Source organism: Lissotriton helveticus, chromosome 5_1 (genome assembly GCF_964261635.1).
Source record: "Lissotriton helveticus chromosome 5_1, aLisHel1.1, whole genome shotgun sequence".
Lineage (NCBI taxonomy): Eukaryota > Metazoa > Chordata > Amphibia > Caudata > Salamandridae > Lissotriton > Lissotriton helveticus.
Genome location: NC_136065.1, coordinates 1,343,171,828 through 1,343,196,238, shown reverse-complemented (window position 1 = coordinate 1,343,196,238; position 24,411 = coordinate 1,343,171,828). Strand labels below are relative to the sequence as shown.

The 24,411-nt window shown below is 43.1% G+C and overlaps 1 protein-coding gene across 4 annotated transcripts in view; it reads left to right on the top strand.

The window, feature by feature from the left end:
* ELAPOR1 (endosome-lysosome associated apoptosis and autophagy regulator 1) overlaps window positions 1–24,411 on the top strand; it is a 489,842-nt gene that overhangs the window by 346,497 nt on the left and 118,934 nt on the right. For all 4 annotated transcript variants that reach the window (XM_078644216.1, XM_078644219.1, XM_078644218.1 and 1 more), the window contains exons 7-12: window positions 803–952; window positions 6,231–6,319; window positions 13,440–13,617; window positions 15,125–15,253; window positions 17,034–17,124; window positions 18,494–18,599. In XM_078644216.1, the coding sequence (XP_078500342.1) occupies window positions 803–952; window positions 6,231–6,319; window positions 13,440–13,617; window positions 15,125–15,253; window positions 17,034–17,124; window positions 18,494–18,599 (743 nt within the window). The remainder of the gene's footprint in view (window positions 1–802; window positions 953–6,230; window positions 6,320–13,439; window positions 13,618–15,124; window positions 15,254–17,033; window positions 17,125–18,493; window positions 18,600–24,411) is intronic.

Here is a 24,411-nt window from a genome sequence, read left to right as displayed (position 1 = left end):
TGAGCGTCTTCAGCTTCCATTGCCTGTTCCTTATTTTTTACCATCTTTACTGCCTTCTCTTTCTTTGTGCTTACATCCTTCTACTCTTTCTGTTCTTCCAGCCCTTTGTTTTCTGCTCTGTTAGTTCCTGGTTTTCTGTCTTCTTTCTGTTGTTTGCTGCTCTTCCCTTCATGCTAAGTTCATCAGGATTCATTTTATTACATGTACGCACTATGACCTCTATCTTTTCATCATGCCTATCTCATGCGCCATCTTGTGGGTGGGTGCAGGCACCTTGCTGGGATCACATCAAGCTAGAGGAATAGAACGTGACGCTGTCTGCAGCACAGATGTGCATGTTGGCTGCTCCTCTGACTTTGACACCTCTATGTCGTCGCACAATTACCACGTTTTAGGCCGGAGTTCTTAACCTGTAGCTGCTTATGTTGGCATTTTTAGTTTTATTCCGTGATTTGAAGGTCCTCTACTCTCTTAGAAGAGCTGTCGGAGTGTCGGCCTCTCAGTAAGGATCACTCCCTGGACTTACATTCATCCGCCGTCTGTTGCACACATAAGCTTAACTCCGAACATCAAAATGTTGAAGAGAGGCCTCTTGCCTGGTTGATATCGCATGGCCATGTTTACATATAAAGGTTTTACGATGGAATCGGAGGAAAATGTTATTAAGCTGTTTCGCTCCAAGTGATGTGCTCCAAATTAGAGCTAGGTTTCCTAAGGAGGAAATTGTCAAAGACAGTCTTGGATGTGAGGACAGCCTGCTTCTGACTTGACATTGATTCTTTTTTTCTAACTTTTCTTCCAGGAGTGGCTTACACCTCAGAGTGCTTCCCTTGCAAGCCCGGCACCTACACCTCCAAGCGCGGCTCTGGGACCTGCACTGAGTGCCCCGCTGGCTCCTACTCCTCGAAGGGGGCTACATCCTGCCAGCAGTGTGATAGTGACAAATACTCAGGTAAAGTCTTCATAGATGTATTGAGGCTCTGAGGCGCGGTCACTTTTTCTACCTCTCTCTATCCCTCTTTTCTCAGGCGTGTGCATGGACACACACACCCACACACACACACACACACACACCTACCCCTACACATTAACCCTGCACAGATTTCCATAACAGCTGCCTGTGCATAGCCCAACTTTCTAATAAATATCGTGAGTGTTAATGTAGCCCATAGTGTGCGAGCATGGGGAGGTGCTGCTGAAAGAGTCCTTCACTTTTCTGCCAGCAGGTTAAACATGTTATGCTATGGAGTCGTTATATGTAATATGAGGGACTGGACAGCCTTCCCATAAACTGGTGTTCATTGTTTTGGAAAATAAGCCTGCCCTGACCTCAGAATTTGTAATAACTAGTTGCAGGTGATTAGTAAAGTTCACACGGTGGCACAATTGTATCTCCCAGGGCTGATCTGTCGCCCCCTTTCCCACCTTCTTAGAACCTCACCCAAGGGGCAAGAGAGCCCTCTGCAGCTTTTTCTCCTTGCAGTGAGATGGTCACGTGCATCAGTGGTGGCCAATCCCTCTTCCGAGGTTGAAACAGAAGACATACCAGTAGCCCCCACCCACAGAATGTCACTGGCAGACACTGGTAGGGTCCACATAATCTGTGCAGACCGTAAAAACTAGCTATGACCTCATTAGACACTGGATAACACCCACCCTCTTCTCCCTCACACACGCCACCAGGATGGCTCAGTGAAGTGAATGCTCGCCTAGAAACATGGAGTGATCAGCAAGTCAGGACTCTGAATCCCAACAAAGCAGGCTCTGCCTCACAGCTTTCCACGGTCACTAAACCTAAGCACCAGGAATGTGGAAAATACCTATTATATAAAGCCCATAAAAACAATGAAAGTGTACCTTGAAATGCTATATAAAAGGTTATTATTGATGCTACAGTAAAATATTAAACAAGGCCCTCAGGAAGGCCATACTCCAAAGAAAAAGGGAGGGAAGACTTATGTAGCATAATATAAGCCATCTGTACATTTAAAAGGATATTGCCTGTCATGTTGGAGTTTTGTTCAGGCTTATTCTTTACATGTTCACAGAAATTCATGGTGACTTTGAATATCCTAGTAATCTAATGCTGGGGATGGATTATCCCATGTATAACCACTACAACATTAATAATAATAATATGAAGAAGAAGCAGAAGGAGAAGGGAAAGAAGAAGAAGATGAGGCAGAAAGAGAAGAGGGAGAAGAAGAAGAGAAAGGAGGAAAAATAGAAGACTGGTGGAATATTGCCTTTAATATTGTTGTTATTTGGCAATTGTGTAGTGTACAAACTGCCTTTAATATGCCAGCGCTTGTGTTGTTACAAGTTCTAAAAATCTTTATCTTTACACTAGCTTGTCTTCTATACCTAAGGCGTTTCTAGTCTCTGATTTTTTTATTGTTTGCAATACAAGACAGTTTTCATTGTGTTTTCTAAATAGTAGTCTCGTTTTAGATAATAACATACGGAAAGACAGCATGATCTTGATTATATTTTGTCAGTTTTATTACACAGTATTTACATTGTTCATCTAAACATACTGCAAACTGGGAAAGTGATATGTATGTATGTGGTACTTCTATAGAACGAACCTTACCAAAAGGTAGCGGAGTACTGTCCAGGGTCAAATCCAAAGATACAGTCAAAAGGGGATTAAAGATTAATATGGATTCTGATAGTAGGAATGGACTGTTAGTTTATCATGATGTACTGCTCTAAAGGCGTGTGTCTTCAGATCTTTCCTAATTGGAGCAGCGTTGGGGCAGACCAGGGTTATCATTCCAGATGCTTGGGTACCATTTTTTTGGGCTCCGGTCTGATCCTTTTTGGGCTGTGGGTGTGCCGAGAGCCACTGATGGTGGTGAGCCCATCCGTAGATGAGATGGTGGTACTGGTTGTGACGGTTGTGAAGGTGATGGAGCTTGGTTTACTGTTGCTGCAGGCCAGTAAGGGGAGTCAGGGAGGTTTTCTCAGAGCAGGGTGATGAAGACCTTGATGAGGCATGCTGTGGGATGTGCCTTAAGGGTGGTCAATGTTGAGTCAGTGTGGATTCTGGGAGAGTGAGGAGCAGAACATTGCTAACATTCCGACGCAAGAGTGTGAGAACCTGGACTGCAGTTCTGAAGTCACAGTCTGGGAGAAAAGGTTACACTTTATACATTAGAGAAAACTGGTACAAGGCCAGATTCGTTTTCTTAGCAATGTGTTCCTTGAGGGATGTATGACGTTACAACGCATACTTTTACAACGCCTACCTTTACATCGCATTTTTTACAACGCATACCATTACAACGCATAATGCTTTTGGGCACTGGATAGTGAATAGTTTAATTTACTATTCCAACTCCAGTCCCCGTGGATAGTAGGGAAGGTGTTGGATAGTACATTAAACCTATTCCCTATCCTAGAGCGCCCCCAAGCGCTATGCGTTGTAATAGTTTGCGTTGTAAAAGTTGCGTCGTAATGGTAGTGCGCTGTAAAAGTTTCGTTGTAAAGGCTGTTCACCTTCCTTGAGGTGAGACCAGTGTTCACATCATACAAAGTACCCCAAGGATGCCCTCAGGATGTACATGTACACAAATGTCACAAATGGCAAAGGAAGTGTCCCTACAGTGTCTACACAAGGTCTTTGCAGACTATGTAAAATATATTCTGCAGTGGTGAGTGTAGACACCCCAGCTGTCGAGTGGCTCATATTTGGATTCTGAAAGCTAAGATCGTACCAAAATCTCCATGGTACTGCTTAATAATCTTTTCTTTTAGGTACAGGAGTTTTTCAATGTTCTAAGGACATTCCAAATAAGATGGTGCTCTGGTATAATATGCAGCATTGTGAGAATTAACACAAGACATTAGCGCGAGGGACAAAGAAAGGATAGATTTTTACCTACCTATCCTTTCTGCTAAGAGCATACTAACGTTTACCTTTTCTCTCTGGACTGTGACAGCACCCTCCACCTAGCTAGCATTTATTGTAGACGTTTGCACTAAGCAGAAATTAGTAGCATGTTTGTTTCTGAGTCATTGCAATAGTCATTATATGTTTTTACCAATGAAAATACTGCGGAGACGTGCAGTGGTAAAACTGATGGGATTTTACCTCAACGATTTCTGCAGTTTATGATGACAAAATCATCGTCTATAGGGCCGATCTAAACATGGGCAGTCAGCCCGTCCTCTGGATGTAAATGACTTCGTCCGAGCTGCAAATTTCGAAATGTCCGTCCGCCCGGCGGACATGTTAAGCATTCACAGAAACAACCATTCAGGCGGTTCCAGTGAACTGTAACTTTGCCAGACGACTCCATCAAACATGATGGAGCCGTAGGCACACTATGATCCGTCTGCATTTAAATCGGGTGGGCTTGCCATAATATTGGTGGGGGGAGTACTCCATTGCGGAATTCGCTCTCTGCCAGGAAATAAATCAGGCCCTATGTCCTAAGTTCATAGCCTCTCAACTGACCAACTTCTGGGATTTTCCCCATACTTAAAGTTCAAATGGGTGGCATTGCATTCTCAGTGCAGGGGTCTACTTTTGGAGCAATCTTCCTTTGTTGATTAAAGCCATGGAGGACCATGAATTATTTTGGCAGTCACTAGATATTGCATTCAGTAGTTTGGTTTACCCACTAACCTCAGCACCTTCATCATGTCCCTTTTAAGAAATGTTGAATAGGGTATTAACAAAACATGTTGGATCCCAAGTGACTGTGCTTGTTAGTACTAGGGGTGTGCAAAATTCATGTAACTTGTCGCTTAGAGCTGCAATTAGTGTGAAATGTGCCCGTGCATCAATTTTTGATGTAACTCAAATTCCGCTCTCAAAAATAGTGCAAAATCATCAAAAGCACGCGAATAACAGCCTCTCACATTCTGTTGTTCACTGCACACGTGGTAACTTTTTACTGTGAATGCCACTTTCGCAGTAATTATTTTACCAAGAATGATGCATAATTATGAGAACTGGTGAAGTAGCGTAATTTCATGAATTTTGCAATACAAACATCACAATTATTATTACTCGTATTACACGGTGTAATTTAAATGTCGCAGAGTCCTACTTGTTACCACCACAATACATTTTCCTTCTTGCCATTAAACACCACCTGTATGAAAACATTTGAGTATAGAGCTGGTTTGCTGACTGCTTGCGAACAATTCAGAGCAGCTTTTGTCAAAGAACATGCATACAAAGCAGCCACTTAGGCTTCTGTGCATCCTTTAACCAAATAGCACTGCATTCTGATCTCAGAGACACTGCTAGAGAGATCAGAGAATACTTCATTCCTTTTCTGATAAACACATGATTTTTCTTTCACCTTAGAAGCGTCTGTTGTGCATGGTTTTAGTGCTGTACTACAGGATTGAAAATGGTGGGAAACCTATAAGACAACAAAGAATATTAACATTAATTTACGAAGAGAGAATTTATCTCTTGCTAGTAGTCCCACAGTAGCTTGAATTTGGGACCATATTCCTTTCATGTAGGGATTGATATGCTGTCAAAAGTCGCTTAAAAGGGACAGTGAGAAGTATGGTGGGAAGTAAAGCAATAATACTCCTTTTTCAAAGTGTTTCGCTTGTGAAAGTGAGAAATACGTTCCAGCAGGTGATAAGCTGAAGACACTTCAAGGGTGGACTATTCAAAGAACGGATAACTCGTATTGTCAAGCCCTTTCAGGGCAGGCGGCGAGGGGCTGCCTGGCTTGGGATCACCCGACAGATAATCTACCAATGTTGGCATATTTGTAATGCTAATAAACCTGCAGCAATTTTCTCCACAAAAAAGGTGTCTTGACTGGTTATTGCTCTAGGAGAATGCTGTATGGGGAGGGTGAGTGTTTGCCGATACTGGCACTATGATAGTGGCGTAGCAGACCTACTGCCACCCGCGGCAGCCCCTAAGTTTGCTGCTGGGTGCAGGGTAAGAGCTGGGGGTGGGAGGAGTGGCATCCATGTGGCGGACAGACAACTTGTTCGCCGGGGGATGGTGTTAGTCGATAAACAGGACTTGCTCACCTCTGCCGCCCCCAAAAGAGTGCCCCGCCCCCACTAGCTACGGCGCTGTCTCTGTTGCTTTTCCTGCACGCTCTGTTATTCCTAGGAGATTGTGCTATTAACCAAAACTATGTTTAGATTGAACCAACGTGTTAAAATCGTACGGAATCAGCATCAAATAGTACCAATTTTCCTAAATCTGCATCTTGAATTATCTGTGCATTTCGTTCCAGGGGCAGGGTCCAGCTCATGTAAAGCCCGTCCCCCGTGCACGGAGCAGGACTTTTTCTACACACACACCCCATGTGATGAAAATGGGGAGGTAAGTTGCAAACTGTTGCATTGCTTGTGATGTAATTATGTCACTTACCATGTAGGTAATATTTTGAAGCACTGTGAAATGATTGATTTGCCCCTCATGGAAGCCCACGAAGTATCCCCAACAAATACACTCAACTTGTGCAAACGTATACCCACAGACACTCAAACTGTGCAAAAGTATACCCACATAGACTCACCTTTGTGCAAAAGTTACCCACATACACTCTTGTGCAAAAGTATACCCACATACACTCACCTTGTGCAAACATATACCCACATACACTCAACTTGTTCAAAAGTATACCCACATACACTCAACTTGTGCAAAAATATACCCACATACAGTCACCTTGTGCAAAAATATACCCGCATGCACTCAACTTGCGCAAAGGTAAACCTGCATGCCCTGAACTTGTGCTTACTCGTTGGGGTTTGGCAGGTGGAAGCATGTTCTTTTGTTCACATTTGTCTGTTGGGCAAATTGCAAGCTGTTCTCATCCCTTTTTTTATAAAGAAAAAGAATACATATATATTACACAAGATTGACATTTACTGATTGTGAACTTACGAAAATTAGTACATTTTATAAAGAGAAAGAATAGAGTCCGGTACTTCATCTTCCTACCCTTTGCTCCGATTACTTGAGGGATTGCCTTTTAAAGTCGAAGCCTACCAGACAGCACAGCTGTGTGGTTGCAAAGACATGTTGGTGACATTCTAAAAGCTTCCTTTGCATTCCGTCAATTGCTTACTATTGGCCTTGTATTTTGTAACTCGCATTTGCGTGCTTCCTATATGCTGTATTAGGCTGTGCAGCATGTCTTTTCCTCCCATGGAGCATAGTCTGTTTACCACCTCACTGACTGGCTCCTTTTTAAGTCTCGGCCTGGCGAAAGCAGCGCATGCGCTACCCGCCATGCAGAGGCCTTTTGGAATCGATACGATTCCAGTGTGCACGCGAGGAGACAAACGCGACAAAAGATGTGCACGTTGGGATTGAATGCATTACTGGCGGCGTGATACACTGGGAACTTTTTTTTCACCGCCAGTAAAGGCAGTCCCCGCGTGCACATCTTCCGTCCCATGATGGGCCGTGCTTGTTTAAAATGCTTCCCAAAATATCATGTACTCTTTGCCCGTTACTATTCTTTCAACGTACTTACGCTTTGTCGTCCTCTATAGATTTTGCTATATACTCAGAAGGCTGTAGATAATACAAGCCGCCGCTAGATGGCACCATATTGTGGCACAGCCGAGAAAAGTGTTCAAGGACACGGTTTTCCTTCTCAAGGAAGCCCTCATACACCAAAAATGGGACACACCAGAATCGCCGCGTTTAGGGGGCCTGGACCCTGAAAAAAAGCTTTTGGCACGTCTAGCCCCCAGGTTGGTGCAGGAAGTACCAGAGAGAAAGATAGTTCTGTGACTTGAATGCTACTGCCAAGAACTCTGTGTACCCGGCAGCACACAGGTTAGAATATCAGTAGGGCTAAGTCCACCCGTCATTCTCCTAAAGTTGATAATATTAGTGGTTTTCAGATCAGTTTCTTGTTCCGGATCAGTTTGATCCTCGCTTGCATTAGTGTATCTGTACATGACCTTCTCTTGTCGAACACTCCACCTGCCAAAAAGACACCAGAGCATAATGTAGAGCAGGGACGTGTGGTGAGACCCCAGCAGTGATACATAATGACACTGAACGAGAGGGCAGACTTGCATCAGTTGGTTGTCGTCCTGCCTCCTCTTTCACACCCTGTCCCAGCCACAACTCTCCCTGAAATGCTGGGTCACTTTTGTCAATGTTCACTGGGGAAAATGCCTGCGGTCCTAATTAGAAGTTCACATAATGGGTTGTGCCTTATTATGTACATGAGCCTGGGCCAGGATGATTTTCTTTTCTTTTGGGTTCCGAACCTCCTCCGCCTTCCTCCATCTGAGAAGTACCTGAGACAAAACACCAGACCCACAATGTCCTTTGGGCTCCATCGCAACTCTGCGTTTCGTAATGTCCACGTAATGCTCTTTAAAATCCTTTATGCACGCTGCATGTTTGCTGTTTTGTGAAAAACTTAGCAGTAATCAGCTCATTACTAATGAGACAACTCCCCCAGCCTCCATTATGAAGGGAGACATTATTGCAGACTTCGAATTGTATTCGACCAGACTGTAACCCGCTACCTGCTGGAGCGGATGAGCGCGCAGCATAACAAGCATTGCGGACGCCATCTTAACTGGGCGAGAGCCAATTCGGGTATTCTTGGCCGACCAGTGTGTTTTTACACTTGTCGCGGGGAACCGTGTCTTTCCTTAGTCACGAGTTCAAATGACAAACAGATATCTCAGAGTAGAAAAATGGGTACTAGCATTACGCAGGCCTTGAGTTCTAGGCTACAATGTTGCGTATAAGCTCAGACTTAGCAATATTCCGTGACAAACCATGTTGTGCTTACCAGTCCTTTAAGCAGTTCCTTCAGGACAGGATTTGACCAATGACACATATTTTCCAGACCCCAAATTCCTGTTCTTTGGATTTCCAACTTCAAAGGCTCAAGTCCTATCCACTCTGTGTAATGTTAGGCTGAATCATACATCCATTGAGTGACTGCTTCATGCCACATTGTCCAAACATGCAAGGAATAACAGCCATTGTCAAATACAACAGGTCTGTCTTTTACAAGCTGGTACAATGGATATTTTTTGTAATACTAGTATGTGCCACAAGCATAAACAAGCCTTTTATTAAGTTAAAACCATTTGCTTTGTGATACAACACCATTAGCAAAGCAAGTGGCTTTACCTTAATCAAAGGCGAGACCTATTGCATTTTCAATGCTTGTTTCTTTTCCGTGAGGCACTGCACAAGAGAACATTTGTTTTCAGTTACTCCCTTGAAAGCTAGTTCAGGAAGCAGTATACGTGCTGCATTTCTTAGAAGAGATGTCCTTCCTCCTATCTTTCTGCTTGAGGAGTTCAACTTATCTTTATGACTAATCTTTCTTTTAATAGCTGTGAGGAACAATGTTCTGTTTTTGAGCTTGTTTATTTTGGACAGTGTTCTTTACTAAAAGAATAACTTAAACAATCCTTTTCCTCAATTTCATGCCCATGCCATAGTTGCTGGAAGTACGGGAGTGGAGGTGCTGAAGCACCTGCAAAATAACCATGCTGGAGCTCAGAAGTGACTGAGTAATAAACAGGCCTTCCAAGTTTGTTTTTGTCTTGCCACATTTGCTGTGCATTCAAAGACAGAGGTCAAATGTTAGGCTCTGTCGTCTGTTGGAGGTTGGTGTTTACTTTTTTTCTCTGAGTGCAAACTGAGAGGACTTATGTAAAAATCTTGTTGTCTCTGAGGGTGGAAAAGTCTATATTGTGTTATTTTGCCTAGCACACAGCAACATTTAAATTCCAGTAAATTAACTGTAGAAATATAATGGAATATATTAGAATTAGAAAAGCACAAATAAAGCAAATTTTTTGTAATTCTGAGATGTGATGGAAACAAATATTTTAGTACGATCGAAGCAGATCAATACACTAGGTGATGCTGATTTCCACACAATATCATTTATATGCTGTATAGTCTTATGAGTAAAACTGTACGTCTGTGCAAATGTGTTCTCTCTAATGGCAGTCGCTACCACACCATGCATACTCCACTCTACGCTACTCCTCTCTACCACATACTACTCTACACCCCTCCACTCTACAACAGTATCCTCCACTCTATGCCACTCCACAATACTCTACTCTACGCACTTCACAACACTCTAGGGCACTCATCTCAACAACACTGTTCTCCACTCTGCTGTACTCTACTCTGTGCCACTCCATGACTCTCCACTCGACGCCACTTTATTCCACTCTACTCTACTTAACTCCACTCAACTTTACAACACTATACTCCACTCTACAATACTCCACTCTATGACACTTTACTCTGACACTCCCCTCCACACTACACCACTCCACTGTACAACACATTAAACCACTCCACTCTTTGACACTCTACTTCACTCAGTGCCACTACACTCTATGCCACTACACTCTACGGCACGTTACTCAAATGTATACCACTGGATGCCACTTTGCACCACTCTACTCTGCTGTCAGACACAACTCCATTCTATGCCACTCCGTTATACACCACTTTACCCCATTCTGTGCCACTACTCCTGTAAAAGTAGACCTCAGCAAGGCCTACCGGTGCTAGGGGTTCGCCCTTCTGGGCACTAATCCTCAGAACAATAAGTAGAGATTGGCACGGAAGCTGAAATATCAAGAAAACACTTTAATAAACCTCATGAGGTGGAACTACATTTACACAACACCCTTCGGCAGTGTATGAAGTAGCACAAGGAGTAGAAGAACTGTGGATCTTTTATACCCACACAGGAGCTCAAAAGGAGGCGGTACAAGTACACTTAGGAAGAGTTACATACATAGATGGTCATACAAAGAATGCAAGTCAACAAAGAAGGTGGGGCAATGAGTTGCTGACTTCAGTTAAAACAGCCTGACAATAACAGACTAGAGCAGGTGCATGGGCAGCTACATACTCTTCTGAGCATGTGCAGAGTAGCAGGGGCTAAGTATAGCCAGTTCTTGAGCTAAGCACAAGGGCAAGCAACAGCAAAGAAGGAAGGAGCACATGGCAAGCACATGGTCAGTCAAGATGGCTGCCGGAAACAATATGGCTTCAGCTCAATGCTAACAGTGATCTCTGCCAAATTTCCACACTCCCTACAACACTCTACTCTACTTCACTCCACTTCACGACACTCCAATGCACTCTATGCCTCTGCGCCACTTTATTCTACTTTATGCCACTCTACTCTACGCCACTTCAATCTACTCCACTTTATGCCACTCCACTCCACTCCACTGTACCACTCCACTTTGCTCCACTCTGCGCCACTCAACTTTACGACAATCCACTATACAACACTCTACTGAACTCAATGCCACTGCGCCCTATGCTACTCCACTCTACAACACTCTACTCCACTCTATGATATTCTATTCCACCCTACGACACTCCATGCCTCTCCGCCACGCTCTACTCCACAACACTGTACTCCATGACGCTCTACTCCATATTACACCACTCTACTCTATTCTATACCACTCAACTCTATGACACTGTACGCCACTCCACATTATGCCACTCCACTCTACTCCACTCCAATCTACACCACTCCACTCTACAACACTCCACTCTACAACACGCCACTCTACTCCAACCCTCTTTATACCACACCACTCTACAACACTCTTCTCTGCACTACGTCATGTTATTCTATGACACTTCACTCTATGAAACTCTGCTCCACTCTATACTAATCCACTCTACACCACTCTACGACACTTCACTACATTTTATGCCCCTCTACCCTATGCCACTCAGCGCCATTCTACAACACTCTACTCAACTGTACTCCACTCTATGACACTCCACAATACTCTACTGCACTCTACTCTATGCCAAACTACAGCAATCCACTGTACTGTGTGACACTCCACTTTGAAACTTTCTATGCCACTCCACTTTACTCCACAACACTCCACTCTATGCCACTCCGTGCCACTTTACTCCCCTCTACAACACTCTACTCCAATTTAGGACACTCTACTCCACTCAAGATGCTTTGCTGTATGATACTCCACTCCACACTATGACACTCCACATCACTCCCCTCTATAGACCGCTACAACACTCCACTCTGACACTCTACCCCACTCCACAACACCCTACACTACTATGTGCCAGTCCATTCTACACCACTCTATGACACTTTACTCCACTCTATGACATTCTACTCCAATTTGTACCACTCCACTCCATTTCACCCTACAACACTACTCCACTCTACGCCACTCACCTCTACGACACTCTAAACCACTCTACAACACTCTACACCACTCTCCTCCACAACACACAATGCCACTCCTCACTACACTCCTCCACTCTGAGACTCCACTCTATGACATTCTACTCAACTCCACGACACTCTCCACTCTACGACAATCACACATCTGACACTCTACTCCACTATATTCCACTCCATTCTATGACACTCTACTCTATTCCAATTTATGATACTCTACTACACTCTACTCCACTCCACCCTAGGACAATCAACTCCACTCTGCAACACTTCCCTCCACTCTATACCACTCCACTCTCCACCACTACACTCTACGCCAGTCCACTCTACGGCACCCTACTCCATTCTACACCACAGCACTCTACGACACTTCATGATATGACCCTCAACTCCATTCCACTCTGTGCCTCTCCGCTCCACTCTGTGGCCCTCCACTCTACGTGATCCTACTCGACTCTACGCCACTCCACTCAACGCCACTCTACTCCACTTCACTCTATAACACTCCACTCCACTCTGTGACCCTCCACTCCATGTCATTCTCTTCTACGCCACTAACTTTCAGTCATGCTGAACGGCAGCCACTCATGGCAAACACACAGTGGTGAACCCTATAGCTCTCGCATAGGTGAGACCTATTGGTTTTGCCAATGCTTGTTCTGTTAAAGTAACATAAGCCAATCAGTTACTGCTGAAAGGTTGACTGTGAATATCTGTTCACATCTATTTGTATCTTAAATACCAATATCGAAAAGACGACTATTCTTCCTCTATAATTTTAGGAGTCTTGATGAGGTCAAAAAACAATTAATACCATACTCACCTGAGCTAACGTCCCCAAACTTTACCATCCTCTCATCTGATGGATCAATCCACAGTTGTGGATACCCTGCGCACATGTGCAGTTATGCCATTGGCGTGGCTTGTTTCTGGGATTTCCTTGTGCAAATTATGTCTACAGAACAATAAATGGACGCACCCTTTTTTCACATGGCCCCTTGTTCATGTAAAGACAGATTTATCTGAATCCTTTCTGGCTGCTTCCACCCTTTCAGTAAGTAACTCTGAGCATACTCCTTAGACATGTTCAAATGTAGCTGTTATTTTTTTTATTGTTTGCTAATCATGCCATGTTTATTGTGCAGCGCTTGGATGCACATTTGGAAGCAATCCTTCCTTAAAAAGAATATGAACAATAATAGTTGTCTTCCACTCTGTCTTTGCTGTCTTTTCTAGACTCAGATGATGTATAAATGGATTGAACCAAAGATCTGTAGCGAAGAAGCAAAAGATGCTGTGAAACTGCCTCCTTCTGGCACCAAATCCCCTTGCCCACCATGCAACCCAGGGTTCCATCTGACCAACACCAGTGCGTGTGAGCCATGCCCACACGGGTCCTACTCCAATGGATCAGGTAAGTTCCCAGTGTAGGCGGTGGTGTCGGTAAGGACATCCATTCTCATCTGACGTGCAGGGGTTCGGATCTCTCTTACCTGTAATACTTTTAGGTTATACCTCAGCCTTTGGTGAAGATCCTAGAACAAGTCTCAGTACTAAGGCTCCACCAGTCACATGGGGGAGACTCTCGACATCAGCACGAATAATGAGTCGCTGATGGTACTAATGGATCAGAAAACTCGTGCCTTGTTTATGCTTAAACACCTTGTTTAGCATTAGCAGTTGTTTTTTGTTGGGTCGAATGTCGTTTTCTCGTTTTCGTTTCATTACACTGCAGAGTTACACGCAGAATACACATCATAAAGCATTTTCTGTTCTCAAACCAAAACAATTTCCATGCTCCTACTTTAGTGATTAACTGGCTAAACAAAATAATCCAATTCACAAACTGTATTTTGTAGTACATAAAGTGGCACTACTTACTACAACATGTAGCTCACCAACCTACGAGTGTATGGGCACCATTCACATAACGCATTTTGTAGTATGTTTAGTAGTGCTCCAATCATACTATCAAAGTACTACAAACAGCTTTCCACAAACGTGCGAGTGTAAATCTCCACCTCTCCTATCTTTCCTATGAGATCCTAACATATGTAAGTTTACTACCTCGTAGTAAATGTTAGAGGGACTGGGGGAGGGGTTGAAAAATGAGGCGTACCTACTGCAAAGTGAATGGGGTTTAGGGAGTAAGGAGGGGTTGAGGCTGTGTTATGGAGGGGCTTAGGGAAGGACATGCACCCACACACAAAAGAGTAAGCCCATTGCTATTCACATATTACACGCCTAAAGTTACTACAGCCGAAAAGGCAAAAAGGACCAACAATACTATGGAATGTACTCCAACTCTGAGCTATAGTAATGCCAGCAGCACACATTGTCAACCACTGATACTGCAACACCCTCACATAGCAAATAATGGAGATAGGGAACCTATAGGAAATAATGTTATATTCAATTCAATTATTTACACCATTAAAAAATAGAATTGTAATGTTACAAATTATCATATCTAAAATAAAACATATTTAATATTTTATTTGAATACATTTTAATAACCTTTTCTGAATTCTAAAATTACTGCAACATACATATATATAATTAAATTACTTTTAGTTAATATTATAATTCACTGTAAGTAATTTTTAGTGCATTTTTTTTTACTTTAGGTATTTTTTTAATGAAACTTTGAGAAACATTATTTTACTATAATATAAGCAACATAATTCAAAAAAGTTACATATTCGGCTAACTTGATTATCTTCCTAATGACTTAGAAACGTCTGTTTGCTGTTTTCCGAGATTTGTACATATATGTCTCTTTCTAATTGTTTGATTTGTTTCATTAAAATATGCTGCTGCTAATGCTCTAGATTTAGAGAGATGGTAATCTCTACAATCAGACATAGCTCTGACTTGTCTCATAAAACTTCTTCTTCATTAACTGTCATGTCATTCCACAGTTTGCATCAAATGCCCCGCGGGAACAGAGCCTGCCCTTGGATATGAGTATAAATGGTGGAACACTCTCCCGACCAACATGCAGAGCAATGTCTTCAATTCAGTCAATATGGAGTACAAAGGAACAACTGGTATGAATTCACCAGAAGCCACAACAGAAACACATTTCTCTCTCTCTGAGCACCAGTGTCTCTCTCCAAAAGGCTTGCTAAGTATATTTTTAATCAAAAGAATATACTAATTCCTTGCTAGGCCATTGGAATAAAAGAGCATTTGCAATCTATATGCTTCTTACTTCCTTGATACCTTCTGATTTTAGAACTATCCTTAGTAACACATCTTATAAGGAGGGCAGTGTGGCACTGCGAGTAGAAACAGAAAATAGCTCTCACGATGCATGTTGAAATACATCTTGTACTTACATAAAATCTTTATTTCTGTGCAATTGAGCAGTTTCAAACTTTCCTGAATGTTTGATGGTGAATGACTGGCCCTCCTCTCATCATAGCTCCATCTTAACGAGTCAGTCCAATGTAAATGCATGTTTACATTTGCGTAGTCCACAAGGGATAAGCCATATTGCTTGTCCTACATGGCTTGTCCACAATATCTGATATCAGAGACCATCTGTTTTAGAAAGAGTGACTACAGACATACAACCCATATTGGCTCCATCACTACCAAATCGTTTGCAAGCTTTCCTTCTGATTAACTAGTTCCAGCCCATCCAATCTTCCCTTTTTCTTGAAAATCAACTTATTTCCCTGTGATGGTCCCTAAGGGCCAGTCTTCCCTGGTTTTTGGAATGTATTTATGGTCCCAATTTTCCCTAGTATTACCATTTTTTCAATCACTGGACATTTACCTGAAAGTAGAATACAACAATACAGCATTGATATCAACACTCTGGCAAGCTTCAGGCAGGTGCTCGACCTCATCTGAATGTGTTGCTTGTCCATTGCTGCTTAGCAGATGAACAGAAGGGGCTCAGGGTCAATAAGGGAGAGAGCCCCACCTCCCAAAATGACCCCCTCGATAACCTCTGCTCTGAGTGTGCTTTATTTTGGGCATTTCTATTTGCTTACATTGTCTCACCGAGCTTTGAAGTGATTTCGAGGTGGCACATTAGTGTAATATACACCAACTAAACAGCAAACAATTCTGTGGAAAATACATAGATCCATTAGCGCAGTGCCAGGAGACGCAATTGTATGCACATTGATGTATGCAATTAAATACCACTGAAATGTAGGCTCTCATTTTCAGGACACAATTGAGGCTTGTACAACCACAGGATCCCTCCCCACCCTCCTAGAGAGTAACACATTTAACAAATCTAGGCTTCTGTGATGATGCTGTGTTGTTTCAAATTTCACATTTATCCTTAAACTTTGATGTGTCGCAGTCCTGCTTTGCTCAGAATCAGAAACATGCCTGGCTATAGCACAGTAGCAGCAGTCATTGTATGGGTAGACTATTACAACAGATGAGCAATCATCCATTAACTAATGGTCAAAATGCCATGTGTTGTCAACCCTTTGTGATCCTCAACACAACACTTATGATATGAACGAGTACCAGAGAAGAGGTCACTGTAATGCTGATGCATGTGTTTAGGAGGCTTACGGCTTGTTTTATATTGAGCTTATGACATGTTTTATGTTGGCAAACTATTATAGTGAGTTCTAGCTTTTCCATATAGATAAAAAATAATACCATTTGGAAGCCAGGCCTTAATTAGCCATGAATAAAACTAGATTGTTCAATGAGTGGCCAAATATGAACTTCTGCTTGGAAACTTCAGAAATATTTATAGGCAGACTAATTCTTATGGATACTTTTCGTATTAGGTCTTTTTTCAGCCCACCTTTTCTTCATCTTTACAATACTTTGTTTTAATTTCTCTTTTAGGATGGGAGGTCGCTGGAGACTTCATCTATACTGTGTCTAGTGCCTTCGATAACGACTTCATTGTGCTGACATTGACAATCCCTGGATTCAGGTGAGATCTCAAATAGCAACCGCTGGCCAAAGATTCATGGATCATACCCCAGTCCTCGGGTGCCGTTTAGTGTTAGCAGCCAACAAAAGCCGTAGTTATCACTAGTTGCTTCTTGGAACCCATGTAACCTCCTTTGGTGATCTCTGTGATGTAACAAGTCAGATTGCTGCTCTGTTAATTGGTTATATTATGTTGGTTCCAGTTCCTTGCATCCTCGAATTTTCATTACAAATTACTTAAGAAAAACCATACAAGGATAACCATCCACCCTAAAGTTCCTGTGATGTCTCTTCTTACGAAGTCATCTAAGTGAGATAAAAGCACACACATCTTTGACAGTTGTGGTGCTCCATCCACTTTCTAAGGTAATATGGTAAAGACATGTAATTGTTCATGATTGAGAGTTTGATGCCACCTCATGAGCAATACCACAATGTTGGCATGTACTGCACTTTGGAAACTTTAAGGCATTTAAGCACATGAACTGGAAATAGCCTCTCTTCAACTTTGTGCTGCGCAAAGTTGCCTTTTATCTAGGTTGAAAAAGTACCACATATGTACAATCAAGTTTACTGTAAAATGCAAATTGTTAAATTAGTTACCAAAGAGATTTTACTGGTGGTAATGGTTTTTGTAACGTTATCCTGCATTACTACATTTTGGATATGTGATAATAATATGATAGTATGCTAAAGCAGTAGAATGTGTTGAATGTTCAGTAACCACATTGACACATGTGCCACACTTCCAAACTGCTCAGAATGTTGCCTCTGGTTTTGAGATCTACCATTCTATATAAACTAGTTCATCTCACATTAACCCTGCAGGTGTGCATCTTAAATATTGATCCCAGAATATCATTGGGGCACAATATCTTGGATAAAATACCTACATGTGAGTCTAGATTGTCTATAACTATCTCCACACATGTGTATCTATTCAGTAGATACCTTCAAGGTATGGCGATGTGGAGTTAGGCATAGTAAATCTATACTCCCTATGTGCGCATACCTTTTGATAGTTTTCCCTTCGATATCCTGTCCTCGATAGTCTTGTATCACGATATTCTGGGGCTCGATATTCAAAAGTACAATCACTCTCCAGGAGTCACTGCATTGGTTTTATGAAACTCCATCTAGCAAATCCATTGGTTCCTTTTGTCCTCTCATTTCTCTTTTCCTACCCCTCACTTAAATATTTAACTTTGATAAATGTAGTACACGTTTTTTAAAATATTTTTCTACTCTGTGCCACTGAAAGCTGCATTTGTGTTTAATGAATGGATGTGCTAATTTCAATGGCTCTTATAATGGCACAGGCACAGTTCTCTCTCCCAGGAATGGTTCTGACAGTGTCTTTGCCTTCACAGCCCTCCTCTGTCCATGACACAGGACTTGGAGAATAAAGAAGTGGGCCGGATCACCTTTGTGTTCGAGACTGTCTGCACCGTCAACTGTGAACTCTACTTCATGATGGTGCGTAGATTCCACCCTTTGTGTTCTTCCTGCTTCTATGGAATGTTTTTTCAGCCAATAAGCAGGTAGAAATGAGCCTCTGGCAAAGAGTCAAAATCTTAGCAGGAATCCTTTTCCCTGCTGATGAGTATTACGCTGATAGACTGATAGGGCTAGGAATGGACAGCACATAGTGAGCCGGGTCTGGTGGCTCAATGGACTAAAGCACCCACTGCAGGGGCCTGTGCTCGACTTCATGGTCACAGGTTCAAATCCCAGTGGGTACACTCATTCTTTCATCCATTTGAGGTCGATAAAATGAGTACCGTTGGGTAACAATAAACATCTGTTATTCAGCGCAGGACACCTTTGAGTAATCGTGCCCTTTACAAATACACCTGTTATGTTAAATAGGTGGAAGTTACAATATTGTTGATTATGAGAGAAAAGTGACCATATTCATATGATTTTGGTAATTAATTGAAGGGGAAGCCAGAAAGTTAATTCGTAAGTGTCTTGGGTGGTAAATGTCAAACTTGTGTTGTTACTCCATGTAGCAAGCAATTTGTCTCCTTTAATAGCCATGATGTAAAATGTTCAGATTTGATCAAAACCCACCGACAACTGTTTGATGTAGGTAGCTTTTTGAATAGTACTATTATGTTAACCAGGACATTGATGCTGTCTTACTGCCTCTGCCGATGACCAAGGCATACCTGGAGACTACACAAGGGCTAATTGGCAGTAAAATTACACTATTTCAAGGTAGTGCTTTTGAAGTTTGAAAAACATCACAATCAATGAGTTCTAATGCCCGAATAATGGCCTAGTTGGCAGTTATGGAGAAGAAATGTGTGTCTTTTTTAAAGTTCGAAGTAGGGCCACTACCGCGCCACACTCTTTGCAAATGTTAACTGGTTGTCTGATTGCTGTATTCTGGCATGTTGCCTTGTTGCCCGAGGAAAGGGCAACTCCACCCAACAACCATGGTGCCACAGTGCACCTAATACTCTGAGAAAGGTGTCAAGTGTTAGGAGGAAAAAGCTACAAGGGGAAAAACCTCATTGCCAAACCTCAAACCTTGTAGCTCGTTATTAACCCCTTCTGCGCTCATGACGAGCTGAGCTCGTCATGAACCGCAGGGTTTTTAAAACTTCAGCGCGCAGCTGGAAAACCCGCCGCGCGCATGTGGTTAAGAATGAAGATAAGAAAGGCGCCAAACATTCCTTTACATCAGGGAAAGGAAAAGAGTGAAGCATGTTTTTTCTAGAATTAAAGTCCAGGTCGAAAAATATGTTGCAATGCTTTCATTACTCATGAATTCCACAAGAAAAGGCACAACTTCCTCTTTAATTGGGTACCTTAGGTAGCAATCCCTGGACAACCAACTGCCTCAGAAAGGCTTGTCTATGCCCCTTTCTCCCAAAATGTAGCATTGACAAGGCACACAAGGAGAAATCCTAGTTCCAACATCTTTCCCCTGATTCAGTCTCTGCAGACTTGCAGTCCAACCTCTGCCCTTCTATTCTGACAATCCACGCAAGTCATGGAGCAGCGTTCCAGACTCTCACATCCACAAAAATGTCATCGTGGTCTAGGCCGCAATGATGCCCAGCCCTGAGGAATGATAATCTTGGTGACTCAGTCCAGCCCAGTGAATATTCTACAAACACCACTATTCAGCAGTGCTAACTTTTTAATAACGTCCTCATCTGTTCTCAAAGTAATTGGCAATAGAAACATAGGACTGTTGGTGTCCATAGAGAAGATCTAATACATGGAAGCCAATGCACTCCTGTTTTCTTCTACTCCTCAAAAGATGACTGAACTTTTCCTACATATTCCAGAGGTCGTTGAGAGCAAGTCTGAATCGTATTCCCCACATTATTATAATATAGACATACTCAACCTTTTGCCCTCAATTCTTTCCATTCTGGTTAACAGGGTGCACAGCTGCCCCCAGTTACGTAGGTTCTTTTTGAGGCGTTGGGCCCACGCGAATATGAGGTCAGAAGGAAGTGCAGCCATTCTGCCTTGTGAATATCTCACAATGTTTCCTCAGCAGAATACTCCAAATCAGGATGTTCAAACATCTGAAATGCCTGTAAACGGGTATCATAAGTCTTTAAACAGGCATCCAAAGTCATTAACTAGGAGCATTGCCCAGGCCAAAGCAGTACTAGTAAGATAACCAATAAGTAATCCATACTACGATATCTGTTGGCCTTAATACTATGGTCTGCCTTGAAGCTGACTTTTCAAATGCTTAGTTCTTGCAGATCTTTTGAGAAGTCATTTGAAAGACCCTTGGTGTGAGCAAACCTGAGGAGCTGTTGCCTTCACAACCTGTAAAGGACTGGAAGCTATAAAGGTCAGTCTGCCGGTCATCTCAATATCACGAGGGAAGGATGACTCTTCCCAGTGGCAACAGTGCCACTCTGCACTTAATAGTGCATGGCAAAAGGTGTCAAGTGTAACCTTAAGATGGTACCGATTAGGGAAAAAAGCGACAATGACGAAAACCCTCCTTGGTACACGATTGATGCAGAAATAGGTAAGAAAGGAGCTAAATTCTGACATCAGGGAAGGGTAAAGAGCCAAGCAAGATCTTTCCAGACGAAAATCCAAAGGAAATTCTGACTACAAGGAGCAAAAATCAGGGACATAAATACAAGCACATTTGCAAATAATGAGTTGAAAAATGAGTGAGCAAATGCTCTGTGACACATTCGTCATTCGGTAATGCCTTCTTTATATATTACTAGCTGCCCGTCCCGAAGTTGTCCGGGTATAAAAAAGATTTGCCTGAAGGATGGCAAACTTTACCGAACGCTACCCCACCGCTTTCCAATGCAGCAGGCGCCTTAGAATGCACATGGCCACACACAACAACGCTGAAGGGCACGCACACCTCACGGCGTGCACGAATGCTAATATCATCAGTGAGATTAGCGTTCGTGCACGTCGTGAGGTGAGCGTGCTGTTCAGCGTTGTTGTGTGTGGGCGTGTGCATTCTGAGACGTGTGGGTGTGTGCATTCTGAGACGCCTGCGTTTATCCCCGGTTGAGATCGGTAACGCTTATGCCCACAAAGGTTGCTTCGCAACATATGTTATTAACGTCGCCTGGGTTGCAATGTGCGTGAATGCGGCGCACCTTGTGTCTTCTATACGGACGTGTGAGAAGTGATTATAACTCGTGAATGGAAAGGCGCGTTACTGAATGACGCGGCCATTTTTTTGTTATAAAATTTGTGGCACGCCCCTCTGAGAACGCTGTTGTGGTACGCCCCTCTCACAAAGTATAATGTTTGTACTTTGACACGGCTACGACCACGCCCCTGACACGCCCACGTCCCTCTGAGTGTGTAGTTTGACACGCCCACGCCCCTCTGACAACGGTTACGGCCACAAAGTAAAATGTGTGTAGTTAGACATGAACACGCCCGACACGCCCACGCCAATGCCCACGCCCACAAGGGACTACTTTACCCCTAAGGTTCTTTGATGTTTCTAATGTATATGGTGGCCACCTGTATAGCCTATGTCCATCTGCTGCAACTCCCCTTTCCAATGCTGTATTGGTTGTTGTGATTGGTGCTGTACGTCTTGAGTTTACCCGCCTCAAAGGTTTCAGCTCTCTCTTTATAATAGTAGTATGAATGATTCAAAAAGGAGCTGACATCACAAGAAAATGCTCAACTTCATCATGAATTGGGAACTTCAGGCTGCAACCTCTGCACAGACCACCATCTTGGGAAGTGCTCTTCATAAGGCTTGATTACACCCCTTTCTTCCAGGCAATGGAGTTGACAAGTAACACTAAGAAGAAACCCAAGTTTGGTGTCTTTCAGCTGATGCAGGACTGGTCAGTCCAGGTGCTGGCCTGCCCTGCTATTGCTCCACGCAGGTCGCACAAGTTGGGTGCTCGCAACCTTGGAAAACACCAGCGAAGTCTAGGCCATGAGAACTGACTCTTTTGCCTTGTCAGTGACAGCATTTTATCTTATCACATGCTCACCCACATAAAAAGAAGTGCAGTTCAATACCAGGGCTGGTGGGTCTATACTTTACTTTATCATTGTATGTATGTATGTATGTATGTATGTATGTATGTATGTATGTATGTATATTATATATCTGTGGTAGTTGCGCAGTGCAAATCTAACCAAAAGGCAGTGAAGCACTGTACCGTGTAAAGGCAACAATAAGTCAATGAGTAAATGTAGACGTTGATGTGTTCTGGGTGTATAATTAATTTTTTCTGCAGCAGGGTGCACTATGTTTTTCTTTCCATTGTTTACCCTTTTTTATCTTCTTTAGTTATCCTTGTCTGCTTAACCTGTGTTTTCTTGTTCTAAGTACTCAAAGCCAATAATGACATTTCTTTGCACCAATAAGAATCATATTTATATAAGATATGCATTAAAACTAAAAAGGGTGTCTATACCTGTCGAAGTACATCTGCCTGCTAGGAAGTATTTGTACAGCTCTAGTAAAATTATATGCAATCATTATAATTGTTCTTAATTATTGCAAGCTTATGGCCACCCTGTTTAGCTGGCGTGCTTTGTTTCTTTTAATTTTTGCCATATAAACTTGCAACAAAATTTTTTAAAATATACCTGTCACACCAGCTGCCCAAGGCTTGATCTATTGGCTTTGCCAATGCTTGTTATTAGAGAGTTCACCCCAGACAGCTGCATACATTTCCTTTGATTATTTTACTTTAACCATTTGATGAATGTTAGATTTGGGGGTCTCTGGTTGGCACAGGTTGGTACTTGTGACAATCAGGGACCCTCTCCTCTAGTCAGGGAAAGGGGGCTTACACTTCTAAAATAACCCCTGCTCACCCTCAAGGTAGCGTGGCGAGAGCAGCCAAGGCCTACTTCAGAGGCGTTGTTAGTTAAGCAGTTGTTACCACATACAGTAACTCAGTGACAACACTACAAATGGACACCACACAGGTTTTATATAAAAAATAAGTAGACTTTATATAGAGTTACCACAAGACCATAAACGACAAAAATACACACGATGATTACTTTAAGATGGTAGATTTAAGCTTAGTTCAGTTCAGTTCTTAGATGCGACACTCTGCGTCAATGTACCTTAAGTTGCGTTGCGCTTCCATGACAAGCAATGTCGCAGCGATGGGAAATGCAACAAAGTTAATTTGCAAAGAAATAAAGACATGAAGCTCTTCCAGATGCGGCACGCTTCTCGGGGATGCGATAAACTCTTGGTTCGATGCGTGGACTGCAGCGGCGACACCCTTACGATGCGACGGCAACAGCTCCAGCGACGACGCTCTTATCCATGATGCGTGAAGCTTCCGCTCGATGCGACAACTACAGCGGCGACATCCAAGATGCGACGGCAGCAGCTCCGATGGCGGCGCGCTTCTCGGGGATGCGAGGTGCTCTTGGTCGATGCGGTGCAATGCGACAGTTCCAGCGGCGACACCCTCCTTCTTCGGAGTTGCGACGGCAGGCACAGCGACGGTGACACGCTCTGACCTCGTTGCGAGATTCTTCTCCTGATGCAGTGCAGTGCGACAACCACAGCGGCGACACCCTCCTTCTTCGGAGTTGCGACGGCAGCAGCAGCGACGGCGACACGCTTCGTCTTCGTTGTGGCACGCTACTCTCCGATGCGGTGCAGTGCAACAGTTCCAGCGGTGACACCCTCCTTTCTCCGGAGTTGCAACAGCAGGCACAGCGACGGCGACACGCTTCTTATCGTTGAGTCGCGCTTCCAGCTCCTTGCGACATGCAGTTCCTCAGAAGGCCCAAAACAGCAGCAGGCACTTCCACAAGAACTCTGAGGAGC